Source organism: Simochromis diagramma, unplaced genomic scaffold, assembly GCF_900408965.1.
Source record: "Simochromis diagramma unplaced genomic scaffold, fSimDia1.1 OVJJ01000305.1, whole genome shotgun sequence".
Taxonomy (NCBI): domain Eukaryota; kingdom Metazoa; phylum Chordata; class Actinopteri; order Cichliformes; family Cichlidae; genus Simochromis; species Simochromis diagramma.
Window position 1 is genome coordinate 2,296,780 of NW_024387169.1, and position 14,260 is coordinate 2,311,039.

Consider the following 14,260-nt stretch of genomic DNA (forward strand, 5'->3'; position numbering starts at 1 on the left):
ACATCGTTCATTTACATATAAATGAAAAGAATGAATATGCATTCATATCAATTCTTGTGCATTCTCGTGTTTTTATGAACCTGATTCCTACCTGAGAGCACCACACGGGTGATCCCACACTTTTCCACGACATCATCCGTGTCCACACGTTATAATCAGTGCAGTGGAGGACAGTGGGCTATCCAAGTATTCAGCAGTACAATAAGAGCCACACTAAAAATGAACCATTGCTTTAAAAAATAAAATGTGCAGTTATTTAATCAGTTTGTTCACAGCACACATTTTGACCAGTCCTAGCAGGAGAAGCTGTAATAGCACTAATTACATTAACAGTGGCTTTGATCCATGTAAGGGTCTCTGTGAGCACAATACAAGGCCTCTAAATGATATGCAGCCACTGTTAGTGCTGTAATCAGCCGGGTAGCCTCAGATTAAAAGGAATGCACCTTGTAAAGCCTCACAGGACTCAAACTGTAAGTGTATTTACACCCTTACAGCAGCTTCCTTCTAATAGAAAACAAAGAGAGTTAGCAGTTGTGACACTGATGGGTCCAAACTGCATTTTTATATCCAAATTCAAAGACCACACCGAATCCGGTGTAGTTTATTATCTGCTCCTTAGCTTTCCATCCTTTGTAAGGAGGGTATTTGTAGCACTAAGAGGATCTTTTCTGGAGGTGCGAACCGAAACACGCTCTCTCTGTTGGACCTGTTTTTCTGTGATTTGTCTGTCACGCTGCCCACGTCTGTCTGCTCCTCCGTCTATCTGTCACTGTCTGTCCGTATCCGTCGGCCTGCCTGTCATCATATTTGTCTGAGGAGGAAAGAAACCCACCCGTGGTTGTCTGGTCTCGATCTCCATGGCGACCCGATCCTGACCAATCCCGGAACAGCAGCATTCCAGTCGAGACCCACAGTGTTACGGCGGCCTGTCATCACCGATCGCGGGATAGAGTTGCTTCTGTTAAGTCGGAGTGGCTTTGATCCACAGCTAATGGCGTGTGTGACAGACAGAGGGAGAGAGTTTGTTTGTATTTCTTACTTTAGCAAATCCCTGCGAACAGACGACTGTGCATTCACTTAAGTATGTTGGAATCAGATACTGTGTGTGTGTGTGTGCACGTGCATGTGTGTGTGTGTGTGTGTGTTTCCCCGGCTTGCAGTAATGAATCCAGTGGTGCTGTTGGCATGAGCGGGGCCATGCTATTAACCTCTCTGCCAGCTAGACTGATCTCACCCTGTCTGTCTGTCTCATCGGCCTAATGACACACTCTCACACTCGAAGCACAACACACTCACACACACTCGTGCGCAGAAACCTGTCCTTCCTAATCAAATTTCCACTGAAGTGAAAAGTATTCCACATTGTCCAATCATCTCCATTCAGAGAGTCAAAAAGCTTCTGCCGGTGCGGCGATAATATTTCTTTTTTTACGACCCACTCAAAGGAAGGTACTCTTCAAAAGTGTTTGAAATGTATTAATCTCAACTGTTCCTCTGCAGCCAGATCAGATTTTAATATTTTTGCACCAGGCATCAGTTTTACGAGTGGGTTTCCTCGCTCACGAGAGTCACAGTAAAACTCCAGCCTTGCTTTTAATCTGACGAGGCAGCAGTGCGGCGGTTACGTCACGGTGGAGTCCCCTCTAACGCCATCCTCTATAAATCACTGTGAGTTTGAGTTTTACTTTGCCAAGCCTGCCACAGGAGATTTAAAGGGACATTTTAAAGTTTAGGACTCGGGGCGCACGGCTTCGCTCGCGCCCCAAATTACAGCCTGTGTGCGCGTTTAATGAGTTTGCGGCAGAGCTCCTGGCGGAATAAAAATAAGCCACATGACATAATGGGGAAGAAATATGACATGAAACGTGCTGTCATATTGCTTCACCCGTGGTCGTAAATGTTGTTTAATAATGTGTGTTTATGTGCATGCGTGTGTGCGCGTGATGAGAAAACCCCAGCCTCCATAGGAAATCCGCAGAGGAGCGAGGAGCACCTGGCGCTGTCTGCAGTCATAACAAATGACAAGAAGGGATTAAGGCTAGATTTGTATTTGTGCCAGCTTGTTACATGCATCCCCTGTTCACATTCTCTCTCATAACCACCATGTAATGCAGCATTGGCACTTGGCATGGCTTCGCCCTCCTGAGTTAGTTTTTTAACCGCTCTTGCTCTGGAACGCCGTGGCTCATCCGCGTGTCCCTCATTAAGGTCACGGCCTGGGACGGGGACTACAGTAATATCCGGCGCACTTCATCCCATCTGCGAGCTGTCCGAGTCGGAGTTAATGTAGAGAGCAGGATGCTTTGGCAAGGCAGAGGACATAAAGTTAGCGGTTTCTGCAGCGTGAGTTCATTAGGCGGAGCGCTGCTGGGAGGCGCGTGTCAGCCTGCTCGGAGCTAAATTAAGAGCCTCTCGCTGAGGGACAATCACATGAATTGGAAAAAAAGATAAGGGACAGTTTGTGTAGACCTGTGTGGGATGCTTTTGCTTTTGGCAAATGTATGATTGACTACTGCAGTATGTTACCTGCCACCTGCTTTGATATCCTACTAATTGCACCTGGCACCCTCTCTGCATTGCTTTTAATTTAAAGTGAAAGTCTTGCTCTCAGTCCTGACCTTAATACCTCCCTTCTAACTGTCATGTGGTTGGTTGTTTCAGCAGGTGGTGCCATATGGCCAACAGGGGATGGTTGGGTACAGCCAGCAACAGCAGCAGCAGCAGCAGCAGCAAGGGGGGCAGCAGGGAACCCCTCCGTACTTCAGCCCCCCTCATCAGACTCCTCCAGGACCAACCCCGAGCTCCTACCTGCAGCCTCGGCCGCCACTGCAACAGGTACCAGCACACGGGCCCTAAACTGAGACCAGTGGTGCTTCCTGCAGGAAACAGCTGTGCACACGTTCACGTTTACTTCCCCTTTACATGAGGAAAAAATAAATAGTAGCCATAATTAATCAATACCACAAGGTTTCATCCAAAACTTTTTAATGTTTGAGTTGTGCTGAGATTGGAAAAAGCATCTTAACAGAGAAACCGTGTGTGTGCACATGTATTCATGTCTTTGTGGGGACCAAAAATGCTGGTCCCCACATGTTTGAAGATACAGTTGGGTTAGGGTTAGGGAAAGCATTATGTCAATTAGATGTCCCACAAGATATGAAAACCCGCGTTGTGTGTGTGTGTGCATGTGTGTGTTTGTGTGTGTGTGGTCCAGGCCCATTACTCTTTCGCATTATTCATGAGACATATTTTAGGTAGAGCTCACGCTCTGCGTTTCCAAATATTTAACTGTTTTCTCGAAGCACGCACACTGTCCAGAGACATTTGCATGCAATGCGTGTTTCGGAGATTGGACAATCATAGCTTATAAACACATATTGTATATTTTCAATGAGCACAGGCCTGCCAGTGCAAACAGAATTCTCAGAACAACAAAGGGCCTGTTCTGCAGATATGGATCGAGACGCGTCCTGCCAAGTTTTAGCGTGATGTTCTGTAGAAGATTTCCACTGGGAAGCTGGCTTCAAGCAGTTGTTTTTTCAGATTTGAGTGAAGTCTGCCCATGTGTTTCCCATCCACTCTGCAGCCAGAGGGATCTATCTATCAGCCCGCATGGAGTGACTCTGGCTCGCAGTGTTGCCCTGGATCATTACAGAGAGAGCAAAACAGACCAAAGGAAAGAAAATAAAACAGGACAAGACGGGAGAGATTACAGAAGAAGTGGACGGGAAAGGACAGACTGAAGAGGAGGAAAGAAGATCGGTTTGAACTGGATATGTCAGATTATGGAAACGGTGGTGCTGCGAGCCCTTCCGCAGGATCGTAGCTGATAAAGGCATTTAGTTTAATTCAGTCAGGATTGCCTAAAAAAGAGCACTTCAGTGTGAGGTAAAAGGCTGAAGTGGCAAATAAAAAAGTACATAAAATAGCGTGCATTAATATGGATTGAGCATTTCCAGTAACATCACAGTGCAGCTGCAGATATGTGGTGATGATATGCATGCAGCCAGTGCATGACTGAGCACTGCACACTGCAACACGGATCAGGATGCTTTCCCTCTATAATGATGCATGTTATCCTTCATTACAGAGAACATCCACGCAAAGAGACGTCATCCAGCACATGCACTGGGTAGGCCGTTAGTAGTTGTTCAGTATCTGCGCAGGCTGACTGCCGTTTGGCGGCGGCGGTTAGCTGTTATACTGTCATTTACCGAGACGTAGTTAAAACTTTCTTCGGCAGACTTGAACACCGAGCGCACCGAGACAGAATGCTGAGCAAAAAGCCATCGTTGGCACAAAAGCAGGTTGTCAAAAAAGGAAATCATCAGTGTTAGCATATAGTAATTTTCATGCTGAGTGAATGTTTCAGCCAGCGCGCCTTTTGTCTCACGCTGAAAATGCTCTTACTCTTGTTTCCTCACTTAACATGCTCACACACACAGACTGTGCAGCCTGCTGAGCAAACGTTAGTCACTCTAACTGGGAGCGGCTGAGATCCATGGCCGCGTTGACATTTGGTGACAGTAATGGTGTGTTTTCATCATTGCTGATCACACGGCGGCAATTGACCCACGCTGACATTTATATACCAGGTAGTTCTGCTCGAGTGCTCCCATTGGCCGAAGCCATTTCACCTGTGCTGATAAGTCCCGTATTGGTTGCTATGCCAACTTCTGCGCTGACCGGGGAGCTGGTCTCCCTCTGTTTTTCATTGTTATGCAAGCGTGCTCCTTTAAGGGCAGGCGCACAAGCTTGTTACGGCTACATGAAAGCCTCGATACCTTCGGCAGCTTCCCACCATCTTTACCTGTAATCACGGCGCCCTTCCTGCGTGTTGAAACAATGGTGCAGCATTTAATGTTGCTTTAGCACAGCAGGCAGTGAGTCGCCACCTCCTGGTTCCTGTCTGTCTGTCACACTAAAGACCCGGCTAAATTTATTCTTTCCATCTTCTAATAAGCTCCTGGCTTGGATGCAGTTATGTTGCAGCCATTTACAGACAGACTTTACATATTATTAGGAACAAAGTGGGTCTTTAGCATGTACAGGCATACATGTGCAAGTGGCCAAACATTTCCAGTATTTCAGCAGTTTATGCCGCAGTAATTACTGAAAATTCATAATATTGATCATTAAAAAACATGACATTTTAAACATAACAAAACCAAGCAAGCGCGGTGGCATTAAGACAAAGTTAATTGGTCATCGATTGAGCGAGAGAGGATTTTCGAGAGGGAAACAAAATACCAGGAAATACCAGAATAAATTTAAAGAACAAAGAAAGGCGGTCGCCGGCTTTGATTTTGGATCCGAGAGGTAAACACGTTTGGAAAATTGAACGTACGCGGCGAGCTCGGCCAAGATTACAAATAGGTTTTGTGTGCCTTCAGCTCAGCGCTGCATCGCTTTCATTTTTCTGTTCTGAGCGAGCGTGTGGCTTCCTGTCACTTTTGTACACTGTGTCTGCGTGTACACTAATCAGCCGAGTGCACCGCGGCAATTCGGAGCTGCGAAAAGGTCAAATGGTGACCTTTGTCTGTGATTCTGGGCTGAAATGAGACATGATGCGAGCCGCACAGAGCGGATTACACGCATACGCGCCATCGCCAGCGCGCGCCAGATTAGGATGTCATTGTGGTATTGACCCCTGTTTTTTGACCCCGCATTACTCTGAGAAATCCAAGCTGAAAAGTTCTTTATTTTGTTCTTCCGGCACTCTCCGCAGTTCCTTTCCCCCACTCCACTCCCATTAACCCTAGCCAGAGGACATCCTCCAGTTGATGGAACCATTCCAGCTGCCTTTGACACAGAATTTGCTCTGCAACCGACCGCTATTAGCTGGTTTTGTAACAAATCGAAGTGAAAACGCTGCCTTTCTTTGAGTCTATTGCACTGCTGTGACCTCATCTGATTGCAAGGAGCAAAGAAGGCTAAAAAGGCATTTCGAAGACATCAAGGCTCATACAAAAAGTAAAAATATATATATATTTTCCACCAGGGAAGGAGTGCGCTTTGAAAAAATAAAAGTGCATGTGCTGTTAGATTTTGAATGGCTGTTTGAGAAAGGCAGATATTTTTAAAGCCATGATTATGAGTAACAGTGAAGTTTGTCCTTTATTTGACCCTTGTTTTTACCACGTGAACTTCTCGATTGTTCCTATATGAACGTGTCAATTTCCACCAAATCCTGTGGGATTAATCCTCTTTAAAAAATCAAATTGTAACAAGAATTACTCCTGCTATGTGGAAAAATATTCAAAAGCCCGTTTTTCTGGAAGTAAAGTTTAAAGACGCCCTATAAATATGGCGACCCCGAGTGTTAGCGCCAGCTCCGTTGTGAGACAAATCACTTAAAGGAGGAAACGTGTGCCCTTTCTTTCTCTTGATGGCTGTATTACGCTTGACGCACGGCAGATTAAGCGAGTGATATTTTGTTACCGTGTTACACACTCTGCCTCATAAAAATGAAAACGAGAGCGCTATAATTTCAAGAATTTGGAGATAATTTTTTATGGCGTGTTTGCTTTATTGGGTAGTATACAGCACAGTGTGACAGGATAGACTGGAGGGGGTGAAATGCAACGTTGGCCAACTGCCAGACTTAAACTCATAACGTTGTAAGGACACGGTGCAGGCTCTGATCAGCCACACTATTTAATGTTTCACTGAGGAACAGTGTGTTAAATTGATGTTTGCAGAGTAATTACATGCAACAGAATATAGGCTTGTTTAAACTCTATGCTGCATGTTCTATTCAGCGGTTTGTGGGTGACTGCTGGAGTCATCTGGATTTGACTGCTAGCCTTTGGAAAAGGAAGTGAGTGGAAAAAAAATACTACCCATCCCACTCTCTTTTGTGAAACTGATTCCAATTTCTCTGTTGACTGTTTCCCCTTCCTGCCTGAGAGTAGCCCCTGGGGAGGGATGCTTTAGTATAGATGAACTCTCAGCTGATTGGAGGAGACGCGGCCTCTTTGGAGGGACCTACATGGGAGGAAGCTGATTCATTGGGTTAGATGCTTTCTAGTGACTTGAGCACAACGGTTTTCCATCCGTGTCAGCTGTCAGAGCAAAGAAGAAAAACACGACCAGGCTTGCAGGTCTCCCTTTTAACGCACTTTCCTTCAGCTTTACCTTGAATAGGATAGTAACTGCTGCGTGTGTGCCTGCTGTGCAGCGCTGCGTCACTCATCAAAACTCTGAAAAGGTGAACAGCAAAACCTTGCGAGAGACGTGCATCTGTAAAATATCAGAAGTAGCACAGAAAACTGGGAGACAGCCAGGTGGATGCAGATGTTATATTCTGACACCAAACTATATTTAAATTATATCTAAAGAACTCCCTGAGTGATTCTGCGTGTTAAGCAGTGCATTTACTTTCTTTTACCGGTTATTTTGAGCGTTGCAGAGTGTTTCTGTGTTTCCCAAAATACATTCAAAACAGGCAAGTCCAGCTTTACTGCTTCCATGGGAATTCAGAGAGTCGTAGCAGCCCGGTGCTGCTAATCCAGGTGCTGCACTGGATGAATTCGTTATCAGAGAGCGTGAGCACATCTGTAAAAGCAGACGTTTTGCCAGTTTGTTGCACTGAAGAAGTGCACATTCCAGCAAATTCGCCCCAAGGTCAGATTGTGCAACACTCAGAGAAACTGCAAAAACCCAAGAGCGTGTTCGGGGTTAAAGTTCATGTCAGTACAATTAGAGCCTGAGCAGGTGTGACTTGTTTGGTAGGGTTGCTGGAGAAAGCACGTTTTATCTGAAAGAACCACAAGACTGCAGGAACAACGACGACACCAGAGTGCAGATGTTTGTCTGTGATGAGGAAACCCAGCACCTCACACCAGCTGTCAGCACGGTGGAGGAGGGATGAAGATTTGAGTGGGCCTTGACCTCCTCTGTATACCAAAGTGAGGCCATCTGTGTGACTAAAGCTTGGCTCAAACTGGGTCATCGACGGGACAAAGATCCCAAGCAAAGCTCCAAACGAACGACCAAAGAACAAAAGAGTCGAGGTTGAGAAAATAAGGACGAAGGAAATGTGTAAACATTTATTTGAAAAAGTAAAAACTGCATCTCGAGCAGAAAAACTAACCTTACAACCGCAAAGGAATCAGATTACTTTAATGCACCGTTTTGTAACACATTACACTAGATTTGCATACATGTCAAATTCCCACATACGGGTTCATCGATTGGGCCCACTTCCAGTTTGTCATTTCCTATTTCCTGTCTGTCACCTCTCTGCCCCCACCCGGCTACAGCAGCAGGCCCTTTCCCCCACCCTCCGCCACCCCCGCTTTTAATCACACCAGGTTAATTAAAAGGCCACGGTGCCTTTCTGTGGCCCCCCCCGCCCCTCTGACTTTATTACCCCCTCGCTGTATAGTTGCTCAGCTGCCTCACGAAACTCTTTCAATCACACGGAAATGGGAGCTCACCTTGGTGATGGCGGAGAGGTTGAGGGGAAGGAGAGGAGGAAATGAGAGCCGTGAAGCTGTGTGTGTGTGTGTGTGTGAGTGTGTGAGATTCAATAGGAAGTGATAGGAATTGGAGTAAAGGTGTGCGTGGCATGGTGTGTGGGTGGGTGGGTGTGTGGGTGGGGCACCTAAAGTTCAATGTCATTAATTGGTCACCATTTGAATATTAAGTGAAGAACTCTGTTAATTAACGGGATATTAAAAGTGCTGCTGGCTGGAAGGGGGGGCGGGCGGAGGGAGGGGTGGGGTAGGCTGCGGAAATGGAGGGCATATGGCGAGATAGAGAGGAGGAGGAGAGAGAGAGAGAGAGCGAGCGAGGCTGGGCGCAAGGTGATAAGAGGGAGAGAGAGACGTCCGTGGGTAAAGGTCTGGCAGTGGTAATTTGCGGAGAGCCGCGTTAATTGTCATAACCTTTTAAATGGCAGAGTTTATCGGAGTCCTCTAAATGTCCCCGCATATCGCCACGGCAACCCTGGGCCTGCCACACTGTGATTGGCCACCGCTGACGAGCACTTAAGCTTGATGAGTTTTCAGCACGAAACTAAATGATAAATTTGAAAATATATATTTAAAGCACATACAGTATGTCAGCTCGCGTTCTTCTGTGTACGAGCATGTGTGACAGTGCGTCCGCGTGTGTTTGAGACAATGTTTTTAATTTAGTGTGCGTGCGTGCGGGCGTGTGGTTTTTTTCTTTTACCTCCACATTGACTGACACTCGCTAATTGCTCGGCCAGAATCCGCCAATGTTTTTTTCTCCCTTTTTTCCCTCTTTTTTTTGATTTATGTTTGTTTTTGTACAGCCGGAGCTGCAATTCAAATGCAAATGAACGAGAACAGGAGAGGTGTTTTTGGAACGGTTAGGACAATCATAATGGCTCAGAAAGAAAGGGGGCCGGTAGTTAGCGGCACAGCACCCTAGGGGCCTCATTTAGCTGCCATTTGTTAGGAAATGCCGCTACATTTGTTCCTGGATACAGACTTCACAGACAGGGAGAGAAAGAGAAAACACCAAAAAAGAATGTCACAGTCAAAGTCGAGCTCGCCAACACGATGGCGTTCCTCCGCGCTTCAGCAAAAGTCATGTGGGTGTACACCGGTTTGGGTGGATGTCCTCTTTTAAATGTGAGCCAAAGCAATTGAAGTGAATGGGCGGCCGGGGGTGGCGGTGACAGGGACTTGCAAAGACTGTATGAAGTGAAGATGGTTAAAAAGACTGGCTTTTATTTGATTAGCCTGTGTAGAGGAATAAAACATGAAAGCCCTGGCAGTGGCAGCTAGCACTGTTAGCTGTGACATCACTCCTGGGGGAAGGCCTGTACACAAGCCGCGTGTGTGTCTGTGTGTTTGTATAAGCAAACAGGAAAGCTTACTTGAGGCTGTGTGTGCACACGTGTGTGTCTGCGTGTGTGGTCCTCTCTTGTTGTCTCTTTGTGCTAAAGGTCAGGGGGATTGCTGAGATAGAATCCAATCTGAAGGACACAGCACTAGAACAGGTCCTGCTACAAATGGACCTATTAAGATAGACTTGTGAGCAGAGCGTGTGTGTGTGCATCAAGTATATAGGCGAGCGCACACACGTCCTCGCGAACGCAGCTATTTCCATTCAAACGGTCACCTTTTCCCTGATGATAATAACAGGCTGTATGTTGGAATAAACGCTCATCATTTACATGGACTGACAGTGACAAAAGCAGCAATGCATTTGAACTGCACGTGTAACAGCAGTGTCTTTCAAATATTCTAAAATGGATCAAAACATCCAAGTGTCAAGAAAATATGAAAGGCAAGAACATGATAACCGGCGGTGATTTGTCCCATTTTGCAGCACAGAGTTTGCTCTCACTGCTGATTGTTGCTTCAATTATAGTTCAGTCAGCCTGATTGGTGCGAGCGTGTGTGTGTGTGTGTGTGTGTGTGTGTGTGTGTGTGTGTGTGTGTGTGTGCGAACGCGGGGTGTTGAATATGGATGTCCTGCCTCCCTCCCCCCCCTCCCCCGCCCTGCCTCTCCCGGGTGTGTGTTATGTTTTTTTTTTTTTTTAAACCAACGTTTCCTTTGTTAACAGCTCAGACAAATGAATAAAAAAAATACTGTATTCAACTGTAATTACTGACATTCAAGACATTCACGGACCAGCACGTCCTTAAACCTGAACAGCACAACAGTTTGATTGTCAGTGACTTGCAAAACAACACGAGTGCGGCTCAGTCCACGGCTGGAGGCGAGCTGGGTGATTGTGATGGTGTATAAATGAAACACACAACTTTTACTCCGGGGACCAGTGAGGCGGTGGGTTTTCTCTCGTTTTGTGACTTGTTCTGTTCCGTTTATGTCTTTATTATTATTATAATTCATTTCTTTTTTATGTTAAGCCACAGGAACCACTTGGTTGGGTTTTATGAAGCTTCTCCCAGGTGATTTTTCTGCTGAGGGTTAGCGTGACCTTTGCATCACATGGTCTCACAGACTGACACAGTATGTGGGTGTGCATGTGGACAACAGAGATGCCCTGTCCTTGCTGTAATATGGCAAGAGGTGGTGGCCAAATGCATGTGTGTGTGTGTGTGCGTGTGCGTGCAGAAATAGGGCCTCTCTCCTAAAGACATGCAATTAAGCTTAATTTTTAATGAATATTAATGGCATTAGCGTCAGATTTTGTGGAGATGTGCATTTGCTAAGGTGCAGGGGAATTGGGGGATTGACTAATTTATTTGGTAGTCATGAGCAGAGGAGACGGGAAGAAGAGAAACAGGAGGTGTGGAGGTGATGTTGATGAAAGGAATCAGAGTGGAGGAAGGGGTGGTGATGGAGACGTGTCAGTGGGATGGAGAGATGGAAGCAGGAAGAGTGACGGATGAAGCACGAAGCAAGAGGAGGGTTGCAAATAAAAACAGAGAGGAGGGTAGATTTTGAGTGAAGGTTAGCAGAAAAAGTAGAAATAAATAGAATATATTAGGGGAGGAAAGCAGAGTGGAAATAAAATGCTGGTGAGAAATCATTTTCCTCCCGTATTGAGCAGGCAGACTTGGATTTGAGCAGGACGCTGTGCTGCCCCCACAGCGGGCACGGCTGGCCCCACAGCGGGCACGGCTGGCCCCACAGCGGGCACAGCTGCACAGATGTTCACATCCATGTTATGTACAGCGTAGATTAAGTAAGCCACATATTTTCATCACGGCTCAAGAACGAATAAAAAGAAACAACGATCAAGACGGCTGTCAGTCAAAATCAGCTTCACTTAAACGCTTTGAATTTGGCTCTGCTCGCTCTCTGTTGTTTCCACCGTGCCATCAAATAGCTTTTGCTCGCTGTCATACGAGCTTCATTGCTTTTTATTTTATTTCTTTCTTTCCCAAGACAGACAATCAAACTCATACAAGCAAAGCGAGGCAACATTTCACCTTGCTCCCTGCTGGAATAGAGAGTCGGAAAGTGTGCGGTGCAACCAACCAAAAAGGCCCGATACAACCTTCTTAAATGAGCTGTGAGCCGAAAAGAAAAGAAAGCGTAAGATGCGTGTCGTGATTACCGTTTGAGTGCGGCCTCCGTACGAGGCGGCGTTTCGATATAGAAGCAGAATAAATCCCAGGCTGGAATTTTTGCGAGTTACTTTTAAAAGCGCTCGAAAGTCTGGAAAACAAGTCGACGGCGCGCAACAGCCACGCGTTTCCCCGCTCGCCGGCTGACTCGCGCTCCTGAGTGGCTGGGATTAAGGTGGTGCTGCAATATTGATTTACGTCTGCATAAAGCCTCTCCGGCTCTATATATTACACCACATTCAGCAGTCATCTATTCAATCAAATCTAATATTACACTGCCTCTCCACACAGCTGTCTAATAGCATTTAACTCACAGTTTGATTCCTGCATTCCCTCATGTACTTCAAACGCTTGCCTTCAATATCCTTCGTTCGTGTCTACTATGCCAAGATGAAGTCTTTTCAAAAGCACGGAGGATGAATGAGCGTGTCTGCGTGTGCGTGTGTGAAGACAGGATTAGCTGTGGCCTTAGGCTTAAGGTATGGAGTTGAGTGTATTTTAGAAGCTTCTAAATTAGCTGGGAAATGGGATTTTGAGACAATGGACTGGAAAAAACTCAAATGAAAGGATGCACTCGCAGCACTCCTTCATTTGCCTCTGATGTTGTTCCGCTCTCACTTTTTTCCAGCCTTCATCTTTTTTCCTTTTCCACTTCTTTTGCGTCTCCTTTCCCCGTCCCTCCCTCCCTCCCTCTCGGTCCATATTACAGTTGACAGTAATGATGTAAGAACATGAGTGTAAACAGTAGTATGAACCTCACTTTGACCCACTTAAAACAGAAATCCCCCCGAGTATGCGCGCGCTCACACTAGAGACTCATGCCTGAGTAAATATTGGAGTTGGGTCAGCAGCCGCTCTTCTGTTCAGTGTGTGAGCGTCTGCATCCGTGCACGTGTCCACCTCTCCCAAACCCCCCCGCTCCTCCTCCTCCCTCCTTCCCCGGGCCGTTATTTACCTGTGGAGGTGCGCTTGTGTCTAAGCTGGGTCTCTGTGTAATAAAAGCCTGACGTTTGGCGTGCATCCAGCCCTCCCTCCCCCTCGTGACAAACACGGGGGGGTCGTGCACAAACACATCTTTTGCCGAGGGCCCTGACAAGGAAACTAGCATGGCTTTCTTTTTAAAATAGCACCTCCATTCTTCGCTGTGAGCCTGTTGTTAACGTCTCCGTGCACACACCCACATCTGGGAGGACGCGTGACCCAGTGATTGGTCCCATCGTGCTGTTCCAGGGTTTCCCCTCCAGCTAAGGAGGGGTGCTGGTATGAAGCGATGAGCTGGTGGGGCGTGATCATTGCTCCGTGTTTGATTTATTTTGGTGACTGATTTCATTTTGTTTTTATTATTCGAGATGAAAAAAGCGACATCAGCCGCAGAGCATAGTGCTGTTGGATACTTTAGACTGTTTAAATGTGTTTTAGATGAAAAATAAAATGGACGCGACAGTTCAAAGATTTTGTTTCTACATTTAAAAGAACTAATTTATTTAAAGCTACATTCTGAAACAAAATATCCAATAACAGCACCGGTATCGATGCTATTGATGTTTGGATGGATCCAGTCACCTCTGACTGCAGAGTTGCCACATGCAGAGACACAATAATAAAAAACAACAACACAAGTTATCCGTTAAAATTCTTGAAATAATCATTCTCCTTTATTTTGTCACATACACAGATTTAAGTGTGAACATGAAACAAAAAGAAAGAGTTTGTTGTTTAAAAATGTCACTTTGTGACGTTCTTATTTTGAGTTTCCTGTTTCCATAAGAAGCAATCAGTTACTTCATCATGCATCGTTTTTTTCAGTTGGACTGTTTCCAGTTTAGATTTTGAGAAAGTGAAATATGTAAAACTGTGAAATCAGAACAATCACAGCCTGTCAGCTGTGGAGAGGATTATGTGATGAAATATTAACAACATGTGAAGCAGTTTGAGGGACATGAAGCAAAGCGACGCTCCAGGACCAGCTTCAGGAGCCGTACTTTAAATGTCTGTGGAATTTATTTAAACACTTTTGTGAACAGTTCAGGAAACATCGGGTGTTTAAAAAGCATTCGGCTGTTTTTGATTTGGTGCATTAGTGAAGAACTTAATCATTTAAATATGTATTTAAACGTGAGGCGAGCTGAGTTTAATTGTCTTCCACGTAGAATAAAAGGAAAAATGAAAGTGCTTCACTTTATATATAAAAGGCATCAAGGTAAAATAGGTAAGCATCAAAAAGCAATGTATAAAAA

At 45.6% G+C, this 14,260-nt stretch overlaps 1 protein-coding gene across 5 annotated transcripts in view; it reads left to right on the forward strand.

Annotated features, from left to right (window-relative positions):
• LOC120744492 (AT-rich interactive domain-containing protein 1B-like) overlaps positions 1-14,260 on the forward strand; it is a 156,108-nt gene that overhangs the window by 39,972 nt on the left and 101,876 nt on the right. For 4 of the 5 annotated variants that reach the window (XM_040048934.1, XM_040048935.1, XM_040048937.1 and 1 more), the window contains exon 3: positions 2,665-2,838. In XM_040048934.1, the coding sequence (XP_039904868.1) occupies positions 2,665-2,838 (174 nt within the window). The remainder of the gene's footprint in view (positions 1-2,664; positions 2,839-14,260) is intronic. The other variant, XM_040048936.1, reaches the window with a different exon arrangement.